At 42.4% G+C, this 22,500-nt stretch overlaps 4 protein-coding genes and 1 pseudogene across 5 annotated transcripts in view; 2 read left to right on the forward strand and 3 right to left on the reverse strand.

Annotated features, from left to right (window-relative positions):
- The window catches only part of LOC137999935 (uncharacterized), a 44,040-nt gene that overhangs the window by 15,736 nt on the left and 5,804 nt on the right, over positions 1 to 22,500 (forward strand). Inside the window, exons 4-5 of one of the 2 annotated variants that reach the window (XM_068845942.1) lie at positions 1 to 6,517; positions 8,770 to 9,262. The exon at positions 1 to 6,517 is cut by the window's left edge and continues 222 nt beyond it. In XM_068845942.1, coding sequence (XP_068702043.1) covers positions 1 to 6,515 — 6,515 coding nt within the window. In that variant the 3' untranslated portion in view covers positions 6,516 to 6,517; positions 8,770 to 9,262. Of the gene's footprint in view, positions 6,518 to 8,769; positions 9,263 to 22,500 lie in introns of those variants that run through there. The other variant, XM_068845951.1, reaches the window with a different exon arrangement.
- On the forward strand, positions 9,258 to 10,298 carry LOC137970320 (uncharacterized). The gene is made up of 2 exons (XM_068816848.1): positions 9,258 to 9,750; positions 10,045 to 10,298. Exons 1-2 carry the CDS (start codon positions 9,258 to 9,260, stop codon positions 10,296 to 10,298), a joined length of 747 nt encoding a protein of 248 aa, XP_068672949.1.
- On the reverse strand, positions 11,647 to 14,440 carry LOC137970330 (uncharacterized). The gene is made up of 2 exons (XM_068816857.1): positions 13,507 to 14,440; positions 11,647 to 12,806 (listed from the first exon to the last, which is right to left on the reverse strand). The coding sequence occupies exons 1-2, from the start codon at positions 14,438 to 14,440 to the stop codon at positions 11,647 to 11,649; spliced, it is 2,094 nt and encodes a 697-aa protein (XP_068672958.1).
- Positions 14,066 to 18,695, reverse strand: LOC137999941 (uncharacterized). Its single transcript, XM_068845967.1, has one exon. It carries the CDS (start codon positions 16,728 to 16,730, stop codon positions 14,481 to 14,483), a length of 2,250 nt encoding a protein of 749 aa, XP_068702068.1. The 5' UTR covers positions 16,731 to 18,695; the 3' UTR covers positions 14,066 to 14,480.
- Positions 18,812 to 20,094, reverse strand: LOC137970341 (uncharacterized; annotated as a pseudogene).

Here is a 22,500-nt window from a genome sequence, read left to right on the forward strand (position 1 = left end):
TGGATGAACTAAAACATCTGAACCAAAAGCGAAAAACATGGTTTATTGGGTTTGATGACGACGCAGCTCTTTCTTCTAGAGTACGCGAGGTTTGCTCAAATTTCAGAAGCACTGGAGACATAATTTTTCTTTACCCACCTAGTGAAAGTGTCCGCATTAAAAGTATTACCGTTCTGGTGAACAAAGAGATAGATCCGTACAAAGAGATTCGAAAAGAGATTAAAAAGGATCTAGATGCTGATATTACCCTTTATGAGGAATTAGAGGCTGCTGAAGAGGAGGCCAACACGGGGGAGGAGGGGGATAACTTCGTAGAAGAATACCCTTCGGATGAAGAAGAGATCGACGAAGAAGTGCAAGCGAACCCGGAAAAACCTTGCTATTATCCGTCACAAATAGAAATGGCACATATACTCAAGAAGCGAATTAATGCAATTATGTGGCATTATCACAAAATTGCAAAGCTAAAAGATGCGTTCAACGATGTTGACTTTGTGGTTTATACAGCTAGGTATCGAATGCTTAGCGATCAAACGGAGAAAAGAATTCGGCATCCAGATGCAGGTGTGTTGCCAAAAGAAGAGCTGAAGGTACGTAAAGAACTGAATGCAAAGAAGAGGATGTTTATGTATCTTCGCAGCGATGAAAATGACAGGTATTTTGATCAACTTAAGCTAGCTGCCCAGACAAAACCCAAAACCCTCTTTGTTATCATAGCCGACGAGTGCCACTGGGGAATCACCAAGGATAAGGCAGAAAAGCCATCTGCTCACAATCTGTTCATCAATGAATGGTGCAAGGACAGCTCACCCAGAAATGTGGTGGTGGTTCAGATCTCTGCGACTCCTTTTAATCTACTCACGAGGAACTCCCGCCTCCCTGAAGTCCGATGTGTAATTCTTTATGACAATACTACGACAAGTGAAAGCAAATACAGAGCTGGCGATCTCTTGGTCCTGGGGACAGAGCCTCGTTTGGAAAACGTTAAACAAACCTCCAAGGAAGTGGAATTACACGTTGTACATTGGTCAGAAGTTGAGCTAAAAAGCTTTGAGAGGGGGATGCGGATGAAACTTAAATCGACGTTGTGCAGGGGTGACACACAGCATCGATATCTTCAACTAGCATCGCAGAAGCCTATGAGCGTAACAACTTGTGAACGTGATGCGACTGAATTCATTGTTGAGGGTAGACATGGTATTGTGACAATTAAGTTCTTGGAAAGTGAGAAAAGGGTCCTCACAATAACCGAAGACTTAAAACCCACCAGTGACCTATCGAAAGCAGTGCAGTTTGAAGTCAAGCTGGATTTTGGCGTCGGAGTTGTAGCATTTCGTTGTCGTGATAAACCAAATCACTATTTGGCAGTTCATGAGACTGGCCTGGTCTCCTTAGAAGTCGCAAAAGTTGAGAAGAAAGGGGGTGTGACTATCATTAAACCCAGAAACAATGCAGCGACAGTTTCATTCGAGTTCTACTTGGACCAGCATAGGCCAGCAGAAGTCAGCTCGGTTGGACAACAGTATATAAGTTTAAACTACTACCTCAGCACCATGAAATGTGACAATATGGAGGAACAGAAAATAAGAGAGGATTTACTTTTTCAAGGGATCGTAGACAAGATCAAAAGACAGAAAAAGCACAACACCGATTCATCATCTTTCAAGATTGACGCCTTGCTGTGTGCAGAGTACTGCTACCATGTTCTTCATGCCAGCGTCTATGACACCAGTGACAAAATACGCAAGGCACTCACGAAAGACGTACACTCAACACCTGCTCAACAATTGGATGAAAGGCTCCGCGACTTTACACTAGAACTCGAAGGAGAACATAAGAAGAATAGATACATCCATCCTGAAGCATTCCACTGGGTGAGAAGAGAGATTTGCAACCAGGCAAAAAAGGTTTTCAAAAAGGACATAAGAGCGTTTGCAAGAATGAAGAAAAACGAAAAGGCAATCGACATTGACAAGGAATCAAATGTCCTTGACTCTTTTGTCCAATGCTTTATGTATCTTTCACAACAGGATTTGCAAGATTTCATTAAAGAGACACAAGAAGCTGGAATCATTGACGAACTCAGACAAAAACTGCTGGAAAATGGCGGCCAAATCCTGCTTGAGACCTGGAATTGCATTGTCCAAAGAAATGAAACAAGTTTCTTAGTGCAGAGTTTGATCCAAAGCGGAAACGGACGATTGGGCAAGATGAAAATCGTGCGAGCAAAGAGCATGGAGACAGCAAATCAATTTTTCCACACTTTAATATTGGCAAGGAAGATATCCTGCCTAAAAGAATGCTTTGAAATCATAAGAGACTTTGGCGGAATCCAGATCGAGAAACAGTTGATGAAATCGTCAAGTCCTTTCTTTGTTAAGTTGCAGCCCGTTAACTGTGAGTACAAATTTGACTGCGGCTGTAAGAAACTCCTGCTACAACGGGGCCGCAAGAAGTGTATGAATTGTGAACACGTACACAAGTCAGTTACTCAGTATGAAGACTTGGAAAATCTTGCTTGTATCCTTATTTTGGTTGATAAAGGTCGCATGGGAGATACATTTCCCCACAGTTTTGATTGCCTCGATCTTCGGCTAAACTACGACAGTAGCAGGGAATTCAAAGAGGGATGCCCACTGTTTCTTTCAACTGTAATCCAAGAGCTTGGACGAATGTGCCGCTATGCGAATTTCCATATCGGCGAATCACGTGTGCAGGATATCCCCTATGTGTTGGTTGGGCGGGAACTCTATAAGAGGCTCAAAGAATCTTTGAAAAGCTCACCAGCTATGAGTGCGATTCAATGTACCAGACCTGACAGGTACATGGTCAAAAGCCACGGCACGAGAGCATCTTCACTACGCTGGATCGACTATGAAGCGCATAAGGATAGCTATGACCACGAAAACACGCAAACCCATTGTAACAGGATCCTTCTCCAAGCTGAACCTCAAATTGGAAAAACGGGAACATATCTATGTCTTATAAAACTCTTGAGACAAGATGTCCTTGAAAGTGAAGACATTCCATCCAAAAGTGCTTCTTCATTTGATGGAGGTGCCTTGTATTACTACAGTCAGCCTGATTCTTCAGACGAAATAATGGCTAAAGAATCTATGGAAAGGACAGACACACAAAACTGGGAGTATCCCTACTGGAAAACAATCCAGGAAGCTCCCAGCCTCCTGGACAAACCTGTGGCACCGGGAAAGTATTCATTCGGGGGTTGTTTCTATACGCATGACTGCAAGGAAAGTCCTTTTATTCTGATGGAAAGTATTGGCCTGCAACGATTCAAATCTTCTCACCATTATCTCAAGACGGATTGCGAACATGGCATGCGCGCTTGGCATTGGTATCACTTCGAAAATTGCTCGGAATGTGGAAGACTTCTCCAAGGTCAAGAACCATACTTGCAAACTATTCTGGTGGACCTGGATGGCAAGTCAATAAGTGTTCAGTGTTCGATACCGGCGAGCCGCTCACCCTACAGTCGTCTCCAAATACACGTCAATAGCATTGGTTCAGGTGAACCAGGTCTTTCCAAGGGAAGTTGGGTACCACAGGAAAACGATGTTCCCACGTTGCCATACTGGATATTTCACCCTTCGCATAGAGATGACCCTCGAAAGTGTCTTCTTAATTACACCCACGTGATGAAAGAAGAGAATCGCATGATCAGTTGCATACAAGTTGCTGTGGTTCGCAGTGCAAAGTTTCAGGCTTACAAAGCCACATGGGGCAAAGTTCTTGCTATTTTTGAGTTGCCTGAAGAACTGCCCAATTGTGAACTGGGACCAGAAAGAGGAGGCATTGGATATGCTAGACTGTTCATCCAGAAAATTGCATCTGCCTTGAAGCTAGAGTACGTTTATGTCATTGATGACAACGTGGCTATGATGTCCGAAGCGGTATTTACTTCTTGCACAGAGACACCATCAAATGCCAAGGTTTTAAGGGATAACAACGGCGTGATTAAAATGGAGCGTTGTTCTTTCTTCAAGCCTTTAAGCCATCTTCAGAAAATAGCTGAAGGAAAGGAAATGCCACCCAAATTTGGAGAGCATCAGGGTCCACACCCTTTAAAGGGCTACTTTGAGGAACAGAAGTTTCCACTGTACGGTTACACAGGTCCTGCTAAGTTATTTGCCAGACACCATGAAAAGTACAAGGGAAGCTATGGCGTGCTAGGGCTTTTAAGAAGTGTCCCAAAAGCGAGAGAATCATTCGCAAAGACTCAGGTGTACGCTGTAATACTACTGAATATATGGAGCACGGTGGAGAAGAACGTTTTCTACCGTCCATGGCCTTGCTGGGAAGACCTACGCTTCAATGATGATTGCGACAAAGCTGGTCTGTGGGTGGTTAAATGCAACCGTTACCTTTTTCTAAAAGTTCAATATAGGGATTGGATCCAAGACCTCTCTCATCCAAATATCTTTCAGTGGAGAAGAGATAGCGTCTTGCGGGATTGCCCATTCTCAAGCCAACTGACCGAAGACTTGGAAGAACATATTATCTTGGAGCATCTTCGAAATCTTCTGATGGAAGCTGGTCCTGACAAGTGTTTCAAAGATCATCTTGGATATGATCGACGAGACGCTCAAGTGGACGAACTACGTACAATAAGACTTGTCGACCAAGTCGAAGCAAATGATTATCCGGAGGAAGCACTAACAACTGAGATTCCAGTCCTTATTACGTCTTACTGTGCGTCAAATCGAACCACAAAGAGCATGCTGCAGCTAAACTCAAGATTTTGTCATACTAAAGAGAAGATTGTTTTTATCATAAGTGCGTCCGATGCAATCAAACGCTGGCCTAGTCTCACCCTGGATACCATATCAACCCACAATGGAATTTGTCTTTTCTCGGAAATGAGCAACAGAAACGCTCAATTTGCCATTTTATCGGCGGCTGATCCAAACAGACATAGTTTGCGATGGATTCTGATTGAGGCATACTTTACACATAACGATCCTACACTTGTGAGCAAAACCGTCATGGACTTCGACTCACTTTTTGAGAATGATGGTCCTGTTACTGATTGGGAGCCAAATGTGGATACTGGTATCTTTTCTGACCGTTGGAGTACTGATGGTGACAATGCCGCGACATTTGTTGGCTTCTACGAACCATCACCAGTCCTCGCCCAAGGGACAGAATCGCCCCAAACAGATCAACCTTTCCAGGAAATCCCTAGTATACAGCAGCCCGTCACAAAACAGAGATTTCTCCAAGATTCTTCACGCATCAGTTCATCTGTTCCTGAATCCCCAAACAAAAGACGGAAGATCGGAAAAAATGAATTTGGGGCTTGTCAAGTGACAGCAGCCTTTACTCCCAAAGACCTTGGTAACATTACAATCGTTGAGAATGAAAATAGAAGTAAGGAAGCATCAGCAATACAAAGCGAGGTGGAAAACGTCACAATGAAAGAATCAGGCCGAGAGAGCTGTAAGGTTCCAAGAAATGAAAAGAAGGAGGTGAAGTCAACTGCACACAGAGGCCCAAGGATCAGTTCGGAGAGTGGAAACGGTGGCTGCGTACCAGACGACACAAGGGAGACAACGAAAGGAAAAAGAAAACTCAGGGAGGATAATGCCTCTCTTGACAGAGGGAGCTCAGTTGATTCACCACAAGGAGAAGTCGTAATGATTCCCAACCTCGACAAGCTAATCGAAATAGTGATATCTACGGATAGGTCAAGCGATAGCAGCCAACCTAGTCCTACCTCAATGTACGCCTTGCAAGACAAGGCTATAGAACTTGAGAATACAGCTACCCAAAGCCAAAAAGCCATGCAAGGGGAAGGTTACGACGGTGTCAGTGACCGCATACAAGAGTGCAGGATGCAAGAAAACCAAGGATTGGTAGCGGAATACCAGGCGGGAACCAATGAAGTGACAAGAGCTATCGTTGATCTTTGGAATGAGTACACAAGGTGCAAAAACCAAGGTGACCTCACCACAGAACAAATCGAAGCTCGTCTCAAGCAGTTCAATATTAAACAATTGCAGATGGAGGATATCAATGGCTACACCGCACTACTAAAAGCCTGCTCAATACCGTCAATGAGTCCTCGTGTGATGCAGTATCTTATAGTCAAACGAAGAGTAAACCTAAACTGTTCTCTCCCACATCAGTTTGACATAAATCACAAAGCTGCTTCAGGACTGGTCCCAGGAATGTTGTCCTTGTCAGTAGCGGTTACGAGAAGTAAGTCAAAATTCATTCCGATCTTCATGGGACGGCAGACAGAAATTAATTTACGAAGTGTGGACGAAGAGGGAAACACTGCTCTGCATCACTGTGTGCTTTCGATGTCAAAGAGTGCTTTCCAGAAACTGTTTTCTCTGTACAAACACCTTGAATGGAAAGAACTGAAAAATGTTCGTCGTGAGAATCCTCTGGACTTGGCGCAGAACCTGTACGATCGGTCTGGACATTTAACGTCTCGAGACAAGATAGCGCTTCAATGTATGCTGGAGGAAATGGGTTCTAGAAAAGTCTGAAGGTAAACATTTCTGAGTCATTTGCAAAAAAAATCCTTTCTTTTAAATTAAATTAATTTAGCCAATTCCAAAGAAAATTCGCAGGTTTTTATGAAGCAATAGTAGTTTAACTGAAACTCAAAAGTTCTGAAAAGGTCTGTAAAGGCCATCGCACCGTAGGAATTGTGGGACATCTTGCACGACTTACATTATTCGTTTTTCCTGACTGTCCTGGCCGAAGCAACCTCGGAATTGATTTAGGGTGATAAAAAGACCAAATAAATCTTTTTTAACAAACAGCAGCCGGCTAAGGAGAGTATAAAACAAGCTGGACTGATAACCAATTCTGAGTCAGTTTCTGATTGCTTCTGCTATCAACATTGAATAAGTTTAATTCTGGTTGGCTGAACCTTAAAGTGTCTATACTGCCTACAGGGTTTTTATGGTTTTGGCATCTATATAAAGTCTAGATAAATGTCCCTAAAGTACTTTTTCGATTCCGCCACCTTTTGACCCCACAATCAAGCTTCAAAGTTCGCGCTTTGGCCTCGCCCAATCAAGTTGACCGCGTAATCGAAAATTGATGACTGGTGACGTCACTTCAGGAACGACTCAAAATTGAAAGAGATAGCTGACTACTTTCATAGACGATCATCGTGTAGTTTCATTAAGCGACACTTAAGGACACCGTATGGTGAGTGATGGAACATCAAAGCGACTTTTCTTCTGAAGATGATGGCAACGGTCTTTTCATCGGATTCAAACGAAGAGATAGAGTTTCAAGATCTAGACTAGTTTGGCAGTGATGCTCCTTCCAATTCACAAGAAGGCCCCTAATGTCAAGAGCCACTGGCAGATGAAGATTGGCTTCGTAAGTATAATCGTCAAAGGACAAAGATAAAACAAAGACAACAACAGCTACAAAACCGGTTTGACAGGATTTTAACGAAGACAGAAAGCGTACGAGCTTGAATTGAATGTGCGGTTCCTGAAATGACGTCACAGTCCATTCTGGAACTACGTCTCTTTCTGGTGGTGTCTCCCGGTCACCTCGATTGGGCGTGGCCAAAGCGCGCAATTTGAAGTTTAATTTCGAGGTAAAAAAGTGGCGGAATCGAAAAATTATTTTTCGGACATTTATCTAAGCTATATGGAAGTGCCACAACCATAAAAATCCTTTAGGCCGTATGGACACTTTAAGCGATCCTTTATTTAATGATTTTGAACTGAGGGAAAGTAAGAAATCAGTCCCTTTCAGTGATGCATAAAAACGTTTCAGCAAGATTCGGCATATGTTTCCGGTGCAATCCGGTCTCAACTTTACTTAGGTTAAATTGCTGATCCTCATTTCACCCAGGCTGAATATGCACTCTACTTAGTTTACAGCGCCTATCAAGCCCACAAAAAAGGATTGAGAACACCAATACCCTATGAGGGGGGATTCCCGCCAAAATTAACTTTGGAATGCTGTTATGAGGCTTCCTTATGCTGTTATGGGGTTTCCCTATCCTCTTATGGAGTTTCCCGATTCTGTTCTACACTTTCGAATTATGTTCTTTAGTTTCAAATTCTGTTATTCACTTTCGATTTGTTATTCGCTTTCGATTTTTATGATTATGATACTGTTATTTACTTTCCGATTCTGTTCTTCTGCGAATTATGTTTTCTGCGTTAAAAATTATCTTTATTTTGTACTTACGCATTGTGTTGCTCCTCAATTTTTTATGCAAACTGCGATTCTCTTATTTGTGTTTCGAATTATGTTCTTCAAAATCCGGGTCTTCAGGAAGCTCGGTCGCATTGGTCTGGAGCGGTTAGCAAATTATGCATACTTTTCCCGCGGAACGAAAACTTATGACTCTCTCTGCAAAGCTACAAGATGGCGGAAAACAGCAGTTCCCGTAGTTCGTCTAGTACGCCTATGAGAGAGCGGTTCGAGTTGCACAAAACTTGCTTACCACAAGCTTTGTCTTACGCATCTCAATACATCTTAATTAATGCTTCGTATCATTTTATCGGTCCCTGTAGTCATACCGAACGAACGAATTGTACTATGCACTTACCCGTACTCGAACTCGAACCCTCTAGATGTATACACTGCAACACTACACCACTACACTGCAACGACGAACATGCTCAACCCAACACAATTCTCTTCATTATCTACTTTTGTTTAAGAAGTCATAATTGATACCCATGTATAATAACGCTAACTAATTCTAACCTGGCCCTAAACTTAAATTAAAGATCATTGTGTTTTCTCTTTCACCACTAGTAATCAAGACTACAGAAAGGTATAATGAGATGAAAAAGGCAATACAAGCGCAAGCAGAAATCTTATAACAACCCCACTATTGGAAATCAAACAGTGCTACTGGAGTGACAAAGCAAAGCATATTTTCAAAATGGAAGTATGCTATTCTTTTCAAACATTTTATTAGGCGGATAAGCGTTTCATACATATCACTTAAAATGAACAAGGAAATCTGGGAAAAAAATAGATGAGTTTCAATGCGATACAGTGAAATGCTACGTACAATTTAGAAAGCAAAGTTTCACTGAGGTTCTTAACGATAGATTCAAAGTCTTATACCCCGTTCACACCAAAGCTTAAACATGTTTAAAACTTGTTTTGGTAAACAAATTTAATAAGACTGGCCGTTCACACTGCGGGTGTGTTTAACAAAACACGTCTAAAACCGTGTTTAACAAAACTACTTCTCGAGGTAGTTTAACAATCGTGTTTAATAAAATACATTCAAAATGGCGGCAGAATCCCAAACTCGCGGAAGAATCTGGGAGCACAAAGAAACCCTCCTGTTACTTGAAAAGTGGGCCGACGAGAATATCCAGCTCCAGCTAAAATCATGCACAAGAAAAAAGCCTACATGGCTAGAAATTGCGGCATATCTTCGAGCTGCAGGCTATGAAGACAGAGACGACGGCAGCTGCAAGACACGAATTCACACTCTGATAAGCGCCTATAGAAACTACAAAGACGAATGCACCAAGACGGGAAATGCCACACGAAAGAAGAAGCCGGCTTTCTTCGACGAAGTGGACGAGTTTTTGTCGGACAAGCCATGTACCAAACCAAAGGCAATTATAACGTCCGCAACAATTTCCATAGATGGGATCGATGATGAAGAAATAACAAGAGCAGAAAACGTTGAGCCGAACGTAAACAACCCTGGCAGCAGCAAAGAAAAGTCAGAAAACCTTCACAAACCTCTCAATTATGTGACAGCGGTGACAGGTAAGAGTTATAAAATGCTCTCCGATTGGAGGGCCAGACAATAGAATTGTGTCCAAAAGCAACATCTGACGACGTCTGTGAAAGTTTTGTTCAATCAGTATGTTTGAATACCGTATTTGAGTTTTTTATATGCGTAGTGTACAAGCAGATACAAGACAGGTGTATCCGTATTACAGTGTAATATTGAGATAACTATACCATAAGTCAAACATCTTTTATTTCTCTCTTGGCTATAACGTTTATGCAACCGATTGAAGTTCTGGCGGTCGCCATGGTGCACCTGGTGTTCTTCAGGTGCGACGGAAGCCGACGAAACAAAGAAGCCGGTACCCCGTCAGTCGGCCGTCTTAAAGGCAAATAAAAAGAGGAAAACCGCTTCTGATGTATTTGCAAAGTTTGATAAAGTATTTGAGTCCTTTGTTGAGTATCAGCAAGCGGCTGACAAGAGCTTCCTCGAAGCTGAAGCGGCAAGAGAAAGGCGAGAGGAGGAAAGAGCGGAGAAGCGAAGAAAGGACGATCAAGAATTTCTTCAGGTTCTTCACAACTAGAAAAAAGTACCTGCGTCAGTTTCCAGTTCGGTATTGGCATTTTGTGCGAGCTGTTAAAAGAAATTAGACTAGCCTATGTACGATTTTGAAACTTTCATTCCTTGAAATTATATTTCTTATGTTGAATTTCACGGCATCCGAATTGTATCGTTAATTAATTCGCTGTTATTTATTGCTAAAAATGTTTTAGCTCATTTTTTTAACCGCCTTTTTCAATACTATTCAAATATTAAGCTTGGGTCGCCTATGCCTGTTTTTGATGTTGGACAGATATTTTAGTATCGAGTCTATGTTCATTTGTAGTGTATCTCCTCGGTTGAGAAATGATGCATATGGCTTTTCACTGTTACTGGTACATATATATATCCATAAATAAATCCGATTAAATGCACTGGTCAGACATGGGTTCCCCCCGAGAAATGCACTTAATGTTATTTATGTGTTTACTATTGGAGAATTTCCTACAATTTCTGTTTACCCACCAAGAATTCCACAGATTTTCACTAGACCTTCCACATTTTTTTCTAAATCTTATTCCTAGGGAATTCCAATATTCCTCAACTAATAAATAGTTGCTTATTTCATGTGCAATAATGAGATTCATCAAGAGTCCACCCCAAAACAGACTGACAATAACGAATTAACGGCAATGCCTATAAACTGTATATCATTATATGTCGCTGCTGGGCGACGATAAAATTCTGCTGGTTCGTTTTGTACAACTTTATTCTCCGATTTTACATTCAGAACGTTCCACAACATCGCTTTCTCACGCACATTTTTACAAAACTCAACTCATCTCCTTTACACGTGCGGACGAGGTTCCTAGCAACGGACTGACGTCATTGGTATTATAGCAACGCGACCGGAAATGAAAGTTCAGGAAGCAGGAGGCACATCCCCGCCCCTAGTCGAGACATAATGTTTGTCGAGACGATTTTAAGTTCTACTCTTCCTCCTCCTGTATTAAGCAAAGTTTTGTGATTGGCCTTTTATACTCTCCGAAGTGAGCTCGTACTGTAACAGCTCGAACTAACCCATCCTGACCAGGATGAGTGGACACGATTCTGCCCAATGGCCATACACCTCGCGGCTGATTTGGCTCAGCAACTAGGACAACATCTCCTTCTTTGAGGTTCTGTTTCTTCTCTTTCCACTTCTTCCTTTCTGTCAGGCTAGAAAGGTACTCTTTGGTAAAACGTCTCCAGAAGAAATTAGCTAGCGCTTGGGACTGTCGCCTCATCTTTGTCGAGTTAATCTCTCTGTCACTAACTTCAGCATCTTCATAACTCGGATTTGCCCGCAACAACAAGAAATGGTTTGGGGTTAACGCTTCAAGTCCCCTGCATCATTGGATACATGAGTAATCGGTCGGTATTCCTTCTGCTTCGACTAGTGTGGTTCTCAGCACTTCTTTGGAAACAGCCCTGTCCGCCAGAATCGCCTTCAGCGTCCTCTTGGTGCACTGTACTAGCCTCTCCCATGCACCTCCAAAGTGCGGGGCACTTGGCGGCTGAAATTTCCACTCGATTTCCTTAGGCGCACAGAAGTTTTGTATCCTCTCTTCATCCAACTGTCTGATGCATTTCCGCAACTCATTATTTGCACCAACAAAGTTCGTTCCATTATCGCTGTGGATGCTCTGCGGTCGTCCACATCGCGCAATGAACCTTTTCAATGCCATGATGAAATGATCTGTTGAAAGATCATCCACAAGTTCAAGGTGGCACGCTCTAGTACTCATGCAAGTGAACAAGCACCCGTATACTTTAACTTCACTGCGTCTTTCCTTAACTAACATAGGTCCAAAAAAGTCAACTCCAGTGTTCCTGAACACCATTCCTGGCTCAAGTCGGCACTCTGGTAGACTTGCCATTTGCTGCTCTTGAGGCTTTACTATCTGGCGATAACAGTAGTTGCACTTGAATTTCGCGTTTCGCACTACCTGGCGACCATGGATGATCCAATACTCCTGCCGAATTTGATTATGCAGGTGCTCAGTTGGCGGGTGGTAGTAGATGCGATGCATTTCTTCGACGATCAGCGGTGCAAGTTCATGGCGCGAGTCAATTATTTTTGGATGTCGTGTTCTATAAGGTAGGCATTGTGCTCTCTGCAGCCTTCCACCGACAACCAAGAACCCATCTTCCAACCTTGGGTCAAGAGATTTAAATCTACTCTTCTTGTGGATCTCCTCACCTATCTTCAGACACTGTATCTCCTCGCCGAATGATTCAACTTGCGCCCTCTTCACAAAATGATTCTGAACAGCTCTCAATTCGTTCGACGTAAGTGCTCCCAGTAGACGTACTTCCTTCTTAGCTCTTACATTGTTTGCAAATCGCATCACATAAGCTGTAACTCTTCGTAGTTTGGTCAGTGACGAAAACTTCTTCCACCCTAACAGGGCCTTGTTTTCCTGAGATGCTCCAGCCCATCTTTCCTTCTTCTTTTCTTTGATGTCATCGTTCTCGCAGGGCGCTTTGACTTTATTTTCTGGCCAGAGCTCTGCTGATTCATACAGAAACTTGGGTCCACTAATATAGCGAAAGCCCGCACCAAGTTCCGTAGGACTTAGTCCCCTGGTGATGTCATGTGCAGGGTTAGCCTCTGTCGGCACATAGCTCCAACTCACAGCGCCCCCTCCCCCCCCCTAGTGTGGCCTCCAGACTGCTCATGATTGTGTGAATCTTAGACACCCGGTTACCGACGGTGGAGTCACTCCAGAAAGTTATCTTCTCTATCTTTGTAACCATTTCTTCTACCAGTGTTTGAGTTAACCGCACAGCAACTAAAGCTCCCATGAGCTCCAATCGGCAGATAGACTGTGACTTTAAAGGAGCAACACGGCCTTTTCCCGCTATAAGACTACACTCTACTGTGTCATCTATAAACGCTCGTCTTAGGTAGGCACACGCGCCATAAGCATTCTGGCTAGCGTCGCAAAACACATGAAGTGCAGTCTCTCGTACAGGTTTCTGTTCTTGGATAAGAGCTCTCGAAATTCTCACTTCATCAAGCTTTTCTGCTCCCTTGCGTCATTCACGCCACTCTCGAAGATCAGCTTCTTTCAACTCGTCATTCCATCCGTACTTCATACGATTTAAATTCTGCAGGATGATTTTACTTCTGATTGAGAATGGGAGGAGAAGTCCTCGCGGATCCCAAACAGAGAATGCTTGACTCAAGATCTTCCTCTTCGTCGTACCTGGATCATCCTTCAGTCCGGTAAACTGGAGCATGTCTTCTTGGGCATCCCAAATGACGCCCAAAGTTCTGTCTGTTGGTAACTTTTCTTCACTCAGTTCGAGGAATCGTGGAGATCTATCCTGCTCCGGGATGGTTGCCAAGACGTCTGGGTCATTTGTCAGCCACTTGTGTAGGCGGAAACCTCCACGACGCAACAACTCTGTCATCTGCTTCCTCATTTCAATAGCTTCTTCGCAAGAATCTGTTGACGGTAGACCATCATCCATGTAAAAGTGCTGGTAGACGGCTTTCACACCCAAAGGTAAATCTTCCCCATTCTCATCAGCATTTCGCCTCATAGTGTAGTTCGCTCTGGATGGCGCAGACACTTCTCCAAACACTGTTCTCTCGAACTGGTACACGCTTGGTTCTTCTATCAGAGAGTCTCTCCATAAGAATCTCAATGCTGGCTTATCACGATCAGGGAGACGGAGCATATGGTACATTTCTTTCACATCAGGGGCCATTGCAATTCTTCCTTCGCAAAACCTGAGGAAAACTCCAAACAGAGAGGACAGAAGATCGGGTCCTGTGTAGATCTTATCGTTCAAACTTTGTCCCATGAATTTTGCTGATGCATCGTAGACTCTTCTGAGGCGATCAGGTTTTTTGGGATTAATGACAAATCTGTGTGGTAAGTACCAAGTCACTTTACTATCGCACCGTACTTCCCCTTCACTCAGTTTCTTCACATAGCCCTTCTCAATGTCATCCTGGATTGACTTTCCATATCTCTCTCTGATCTCGGGACAGATCTCAAACTTCTCCTCTAGGGATTGTAGCCTCCTCTTTGCCATTCCGTAATTGTTGGGCAGAGATGGTTCCTCATCTCTCCACAGTAGACCTGGCACATACGCATCTTCATTCACACTCTTAAAGGTTTTCTTTTCCATCAGTGACAATGCTCGCTTGTCCTCAATCGAACGAGTTGGATCAGCTAGCTTGACCACGCCCAAGGTTTCTATCTCTGACTGAGCCATGACTTCTTTCATACACTTTGAACCCATTGTATGGAGATGCTACTCTTCGCTCACCAGGTAACCAATTAGTCACCGCCCATCCAAGTGGGGTCTCAACAGCATAAGGTACCCTGTCAAGTTCCGGTTGACCTGAAGGTTTCAGAATTTGTCTTGGTAGAATCAAGTCAGAGTTGTTAGTTCCAATTATGAGTTGCACTGGACCCGTGTCAGTGTAACGCAAGTCCAAGTTCTTCAGATGTTGATACTCATGCTTGATTGTTGAACACTTCAACTTCTGATCCGGACCATTCAGGCTAGGAATTGTCTTCACATCTCGCAAGGAGTACTTGAGTTCCTCTTTTCCGACTCGTGCGACATGGTATTTCTTGATGTGCTGGGAAGCAAACACCTTCTGCGCATTTACTCCTTGAATTTCGAGATCTACCGCTTTGCCTTGAGGCCCAAGTGAGAGCGCTAAGCTTTCATCTATAAGCGTTGTGTTACAGCCTGAGTCACGCAATGCCATCACCTGCTGTTTTCCTGTTTCTCCAAAGACAACTATGGGAAGTACTTCAACCAAAGCAAGACCACCAGTCTCACAACCTGTGTACGCTGATTGTTGATACTCCTCAAGGGGCTCCACAGCCTGACGTGGTGATGAGTCTCTACCTTCCAGGGAGACAGGAGCTGGGTTTCTCTCAACTTCTGGCACTTGTTCTGATTCACCTTTCGCTTTTGCCCGTTCAATAAATCTCAAGTCGACTTCATGTACAAGGGTATGATGACGCATGTCACAGTTTTCAACTTTGCATCTATTCTTACTACGACATTTACGCAGACGATGACCGGGTAATAGACAACATAAGCATAGTTTGTGTTCCTCGACAACTTTCTCCTTCTCGCTAGTCAACATTCCCTGAAATCGTTTGCACTCTTGCAAAGTGTGATTAGTGGACTCGTGAATTGGGCACTTTGTTCCACAGCTGACGCGTAAAGATTCTCCTGTGGCTCCTGCAAACAGCCCAGGGTGGTTTTTGTCAGCTGGCTTACGCCTATCAACTTTAGATGTATCTGAACGCTTCCACTCTCTCTTCTCTGGCATCCACCGCTGCTTGGATTCACTAATTTTTGCCTCTTTCTCTAGCCAATTTGCAAATGAATCCCAGGTTGACAATTTCGGTTTTCCTTCAACAAACTCGGCCCATCTGCCGCAAAGGCGTGTGGGAAGTTTAGAAACAGTTGCTTCAGGGACTTGCGAGCTAAGCTCGTGAAGAAAGTTATGCTCTTTGCAAATGCCTATCAATTCAGGAACTATTTCTTGATCCTGCCGGATCTGCACAATATTTTCTTTCACTATGGTCGAAAACTGATCTATACGTTTCTTCGCAGCTGATACCACTGTGTCTACACGACCAAAACGCTCCTGGAGCGCAGTCCATGCCTCCTCGTATTTATCTGAACCTGGCATGAATTTCGCTAGACATGATTTTGCACTTCCATCCACAGAATCTAACAGAAATTTAAGCTTCTCTGCTGCTTTATAAACGTCCTTTTTATCCACTTCAACGTTAAATGCTGCTTTGAATTTTGAATACTCTAGTGGATTTCCATTGAACTTCTGCACGTTTGGTTTAACGATTTTCACAAAGGCTGGCAGCATTTTCTCAAACAACTGATCTATCTTTGACGTTTGCACACTAGGGTCTCCTGTGGCAGAGGTTTTCAACTCAGCTTCACCTTTAGCAATAAAAGATTCACATGTCTCTTTTTTACGGGGCTCACTAGAAACCTCTGTTACGACCTCTGGTTTGGTGGATTTAACTTCCTCCATGTGAGGTTTTTCAACAACATTGTTTTCAGTAATTTCCAGGTCTAAGCGCGAGACCCGATCGTTCACACTGTCTGAAGGTAATTCATTTAACTCTTCATCAATATCACCTTTATTTGACATACCTTCTTCCTGGGCGATGGCATCTTCAAACTCATATTCCAATCTTGATTCTTCAGCTTTCTTTTGAAGTTCCAAGAGCTTTGCACGCCTCTGTTGTTCGGCTCGCAGACACTCGATCTCATTTGCGAACGTTTGCTCGGCTATTTTTAGTTCCAGTGCTAACTTCTCAGCTCGCAATTTCTTTCTCAAAACGGAACGTTTACTTGAAGTAGTAGACTCACTTGGCGTGAACAGTCGAGGTGTTTCGCCTTCTTCTCTGTTTGAGGCACTCATCTTGGCACGACTTGAATGACTCTTCCACAATATTGAACCAGGCGGTTCGATGATAAATTTTACACACAATTACACGCAGTTTCACGGCTGTCTTACAGCTTGACTCGGCGATTTTCCCCTTGATTTCACAATCTCCGGCTCGGTGGACCAAATGTCGCTGCTGGGCGACGATAAAATTCTGCTGGTTCGTTTTGTACAACTTTATTCTCCGATTTTACATTCAGAAAGTTCCACAACATCGCTTTCTCACGCACATTTTTACAAAACTCAACTCATCTCCTTTACACCTACGGACGAGGTGCCTAGCAACGGGCTGACGTCATTGGTATCATAGCAACGCGACCGGAAATGAAAGTTCAGGAAGCAGGAGGCACATTATAAGAAATCACATGAACTAGCCCGAGTTCAAAAATAAGAGTGAAGTTCTCAAAATTGCACTACATCAATTTCTTATACTATGGAAACAGGAAAATATGGCATTCTTGTTACTCCCGAAAAATACACTTGATTTGTAATATTGTTAATCGTACGGCTCTTGGCCCAGTCAGAAGTGTTGGATGTACTGTAAGGAATACAGCCTCCTCTTACTGCTCTCAGCTGCCTGCAGGCTCAGAGAAAGTTTCAAAGGCAACTTGAAATTAAATTTCAGAAGAGTCTTTTTTTTAGAGTTAGATGACACTTCTGTGAATTAATTCCAAGTTGCTAAAGGGGCAGTGTGACATCATGGAATTGAATATTTGGACCAAAACAGAGCTACAGCATCTTTGTGAAATAATTCCATCTACATGTGACTGCACTGCCCCAGCTATGATATAACATTTTAACATTGTGGCAATTGAGTTCTTTTTTGTGATTTTCAATGTCTTGCTTTTTCACATGAACAAATTCAGCCAGTTTGAATTTTTTTCAAAATTTACTGCAGAAAACAAAAATTTGCAGGCCTTGGTACAATTTCTATCTGGTATTTCATGTATAGTATTTTTCCATAACAATGCAGGAATGTAGTGTTTACTTTTTATACCTGTCTTAAGTCTTTGATTTCATCTCAATACAGTAAATAGTAGATTTTTTCATGCCACACTGTAATTTGAAAATCAGAATAGAGTACTCTTTTCCTGTATATTGTTAATTCATTTAAGAATACTTAATTATTATAAAACAAATGCAACAAAACAGCTACAGCAGCTTAAACTGTTTATAAGTTCAATGTATGATTTTAAAATAAGTAAAAATTAATATTGCAATACATTGAAATAATTATTTGAGTCATGTGTGTTATCTGTGAGCTGATCAATTGAATAATTGTACATAAAACTGATAATACTTTTGTTAAGTTGTTGAGGAAAACGAAGCAATGACTGCTGCCATTTGATTTCCCCCACACAAATGGACTGCAGTGCAGAGCAAAAATTAATGCTCTGTACAGGATAATGACCTTGCAAGATGTTTTATAGCCACAAGAAGCATTTACAAGGCCCACCAAATATCCAGACTATTACAGAAGGTGAGTACCTGAGGGGGAGTCCTATATGAAAGGGGCAGATATGCCCTTCTGAAATTTTGAAAAGAATCCCTAAATGACATAAATCTGTGTGTGGCTCAAGCTTTCCTTGACGCTAAAAGATGCCAAGAAAACTAAAGATTGAACTTTTAATTGTATATTTCTTCGTGTTCAGCCCTAAACGAGACCATAATAGCTAACACTATTGACGTTTTGCCTGGGACATCCTCAGCAAGATCAAAATTCAGAAATTTACACCCCTAGGCAAGACGAGAAGCATCCCTGCCCCTTTTCATATATTCCAATTCTCTTGGCCGAGATAACCCAAAATCTAAATAGCACTGCAAGAATGAAAAGATCTATATCAGAGGTTTTTGAAGCCGTTCAATAAATTCGCAGTTCGTCTTTACTGAATTCAAAAACCATGAACACTCGAATTATTTCTGGAATGTTAATGTGTTACAAGGAAAAAGCCATACATCAGATCTCAATGCAGACAATGCATAGACGAAAACTGCCAGCTGTAATGGTAATTAACTGTGTAGTTTGCATATTTTTGTGGTTTTGTCTCGCATGTGATTGATAAATTCAAAGTTAAAATGTTAATGTCAAAAATTATTGAAGTGTTCATGGTTTTTGGATTCGCATAGTACATGTAATAGCTAAAATCGTTCTTTAATTAAACTTGCATGACCATAGAATTTCCAGCTACAACAATTTTATAAGCAAAATTTGAAACTGGTCTGCACAGTAGTTTGTGTTAGTCAATAAAGTTGTTGTTTTGTTTCGTTTTTTTGTCTTTGGCAGACATTGTTTTGGCTCACAATCCCTTATTGGGGAGGTCAGGAGAGATTGCCTCATGAGCCAAAAGAATGTCTGCGTGGAGGCTATTCGCTCGGTAATTACAATAATGATGTCTTGATGGCTTCTCTGATGGCTACAGCATTCCTGTTTTGTCCTTGGTTTCGGTCGACTGGGAAAACACCAAGATGGAGCTGTACACCTTGCAGCTGACCTTGCAGCCACTCCTCATTAAAGTCCTCACCATGACTTCACAGAAGTTATGCAACACGCAACAAGCAGCAATGACAAGACGAACAGTCTCAACATTAAGGTCCAGCCTCTTTGCAATGCTTCTGAACCTAACCTTTAGCCTTCCATAGGCATTCTCAACCACCACTCTTGTCATGCTGAGGATCTTGTTGAAATTCGCTTGTTCTCGCGTTAAGTTTCCATTATCAGTATACGGCTTCATTAGCCAGTCACTGAGCGCATATGAAGGGTCTCCAACTATCAAGGGCGGAACTCTCACACCTGATATGACTCGAGATAATTGAAGCGGTAGGAAAGTCCTCGCACAGCAGTGGCAAAACAGCGGTGAATTTGTAAATACGCGCGCGTCGTGAACTTTCGCTGGCCATCCAACAAAAATGTCAACAAAACGATAGTTGCTGTCAACCAATCCCTGGAGTGTTACTGCGTGGAATCCTTTTCGATTCACATAATCTTCCGGACTTTGGAGAGGTGCAATGATAGGCACATGGCAACCGTCAAGAGTGGCCAGTAGTCTACTTGGGGAAACCCCGTACGATCTCTAAAACCATCGATGTGATCTTGTACTTCTTGCTGATTTTGCGGAAAGAAAATATACCGAGGAAGAAGAATACCTGCAAGTACCTCACATACCTGTTTCACGATGGTACACATGGTGGATTTTCCTACGCCAAGCAAGTTTCCAATTGTTCTGTAGCGAGTAATTGCAACGCGATGGCGAACTTCAATGGCTTTACGAAAGTTCGTGTTCTGTTTCGCGATATGGGGTGATAGTTCAGCGCACAGATATTCAAACGAATCCTTCGACATCCTGAAGTTCTCTACCCAATCATTATCGCTCGAACCTTGGCAGGTCTCCTCCCAAAAGGACTGAGACCTGCTTTTACTCCAAACTCGACGTAAACTTGGGGCGCATTGAAATAGTTGCCGCGCCAACAACAATAAAAATACAGATGAAACAAGACATCTGCGGCGGAGGTATCGGTAGAGTTGTCTCCTGGCAAGCTTTGCGCGACTTTCCGCGATTTTTCGGCTTTCTTCTCTCCGTGTTTTCCAAAACAAAAGCGCAATATTTCGCGCATCCGCCATTTTGTTTACATTGTTGAACAATTTTACGTCAATTACAGTTACACGAACGCGAGGCTGAGCATGAACATGAGGCTGCGTTATTGTCAGCTCTTGTTGTTCGGTGTGAACGAGTTGATCAGTTAACCATGTTTAAGGTTTCGTTAAACTTTGTTTAATTAAACATGTTTTTTTGGTGTGAACAGGGTATTAGTCTTAAATAATGTTAGTGGGGATTTTCTGCCTCAGTGATTTGAAATTAGTTAGTCCCAACATTTCTTTCCTTTCGGTATGCGAGAATTACCAGACGCAGCTGAAAGTTTCTGAATGCACATCGGACTCTATAAAGGAGCTCAGGCACGCGAAGCGCGCCAGTGGACAACCATGGTGAGAAATCTCGGGTAATCTACCGATTCGAGAAATTTTGGTTGTGACGTCAGCGTACGTCCGCCCGCCTGCCCGCCCACCCGTACAGACTGTTGGGGTGGAGATGGGGAGTAAAGACGGCCTTTGTGGAAGTGGGTGTTGCCGGGAAATAGCATGGCCACCCCTAAATACTAATCAGATATTTCTTTAAAAATGTATCAAAATCGTAATTCAGCCTTTCTAGCTTCGCTACGACGAGCAAATTTCAAAAGAATTTTGTTGCAAAATGAGGGCAGTAGGTTTAATTAACATAAAGACAAAAGAATTTAAAAGTGGTCGATAGTGGTCTATTTTGGCTACAAGAACCCTACGGCGCATGTTCTCCTACAGAGAGTTTCCTAGAGCCTTTGGTCCATCCGAGGCTCTGGTGACAAGAATGATAATCAAATCAAACACGAAGTATTTCCCATTTGTTTTTTATTTAGTTTAAAATTCTTGCAACTGTTATGCATATCATGAGTGCGACTGATTTTATCTTATAATTTCTGCTCAAATTCTGTTCGAAAATGCATCATTCTGCCGGCAGAATGCTTGCTTCAAAAATCGCTTATTCTACTCGAAATTCTAATAAAAGCCAGTTTACCTAAACGATTTGCGTTAGTTTGAAAAAGTCTAAGATCTTCGTCCAAAGACTGCGAACAACAGTCGCCGTCTAAATTCATTTCTTCTTGGGTTTTCTTGTTTGAACCGGTAAGAATCAGCGTTTGGGTGTTACGAGCAGCGAAATGGATCGGGTGTCTTTGCTAAATTACGGATTAGGGTGTACGGATTTGCGAGAGGAAAGCTTGATCCTATTGTTTGGCAAGGTTGTAATGGCGCTGTCTTCGTACGTTGCTACGTAACGAAAGGTGTTTTTTTTTTTTTTTTTTTGCCGCAAAGATCCTTACTTGAAGAAGTAGTATCTCGGTGAACATGGAAAGAGCCGGGGAAAAAAACTATCAAGGCACCTTAGGATTTGTATGTGCTTAGCAAAGCAACGATTTTATGTGAAATAAGTGATTGTTGACTTAACTGTCATCAGTTTCGTACTCCTTTTTTGCTATATGTCAAATTGCTTGGTAATTTGTCTATCTTACTGCGAGATATGTCTGGTACCTGTCTTATTTCTCCGATTTTTCCGAGAAAAGAAAGTAAAAAGAAACCACATATACCTTCCCCATCTCTTCATTACCAACAAAGCAAAACAAAACGTCTTCCATATTTTTTAACTGTAAGTCCACTCATGTACTTTAATCCTGTATCTCTAAAACGTCCCGGGTAGAATTCTGTCGAAACATCTCCCCCTCCGTTCAACCATCAGTGACCACATATTTCCAAACGGTGAAAGGTTCTTCACACACATTTCTCTCAAGCCGCGGTTTGTTTCTGTTATATTTTCCCACAGCCTCGCTCACATCAAGAATGACACGTCACAAATCGGGGCGCTCCAAATGGTCTCGTGAGCAAGTCGAAATTCAAATGCGATCGATCATTTTTTTCGGGGTGCAAACAGTTTAGTGATTTCGGTAGTATGTCTAGAACAGACACGAAAGGAGAGCGAAAGAAAACGACAACGACAAAACAGAATACCAGTAATAGTTCATACTTATCGCAAGAAGTTACGCCACAAATTCTTTCCTTGGGCACTAAACCGTTTGTTATTTTTACGGATGCGTTATTTAAAGTGGATGCGTATTTTTAAAAGGTGTTTTAATTGGTTCTTCCTTTGTTCAGGAATGGAAATCG

Source organism: Montipora foliosa, chromosome 1 (genome assembly GCF_036669935.1).
Source record: "Montipora foliosa isolate CH-2021 chromosome 1, ASM3666993v2, whole genome shotgun sequence".
In the NCBI taxonomy this organism is placed as follows: Eukaryota; Metazoa; Cnidaria; class Anthozoa; order Scleractinia; family Acroporidae; genus Montipora; species Montipora foliosa.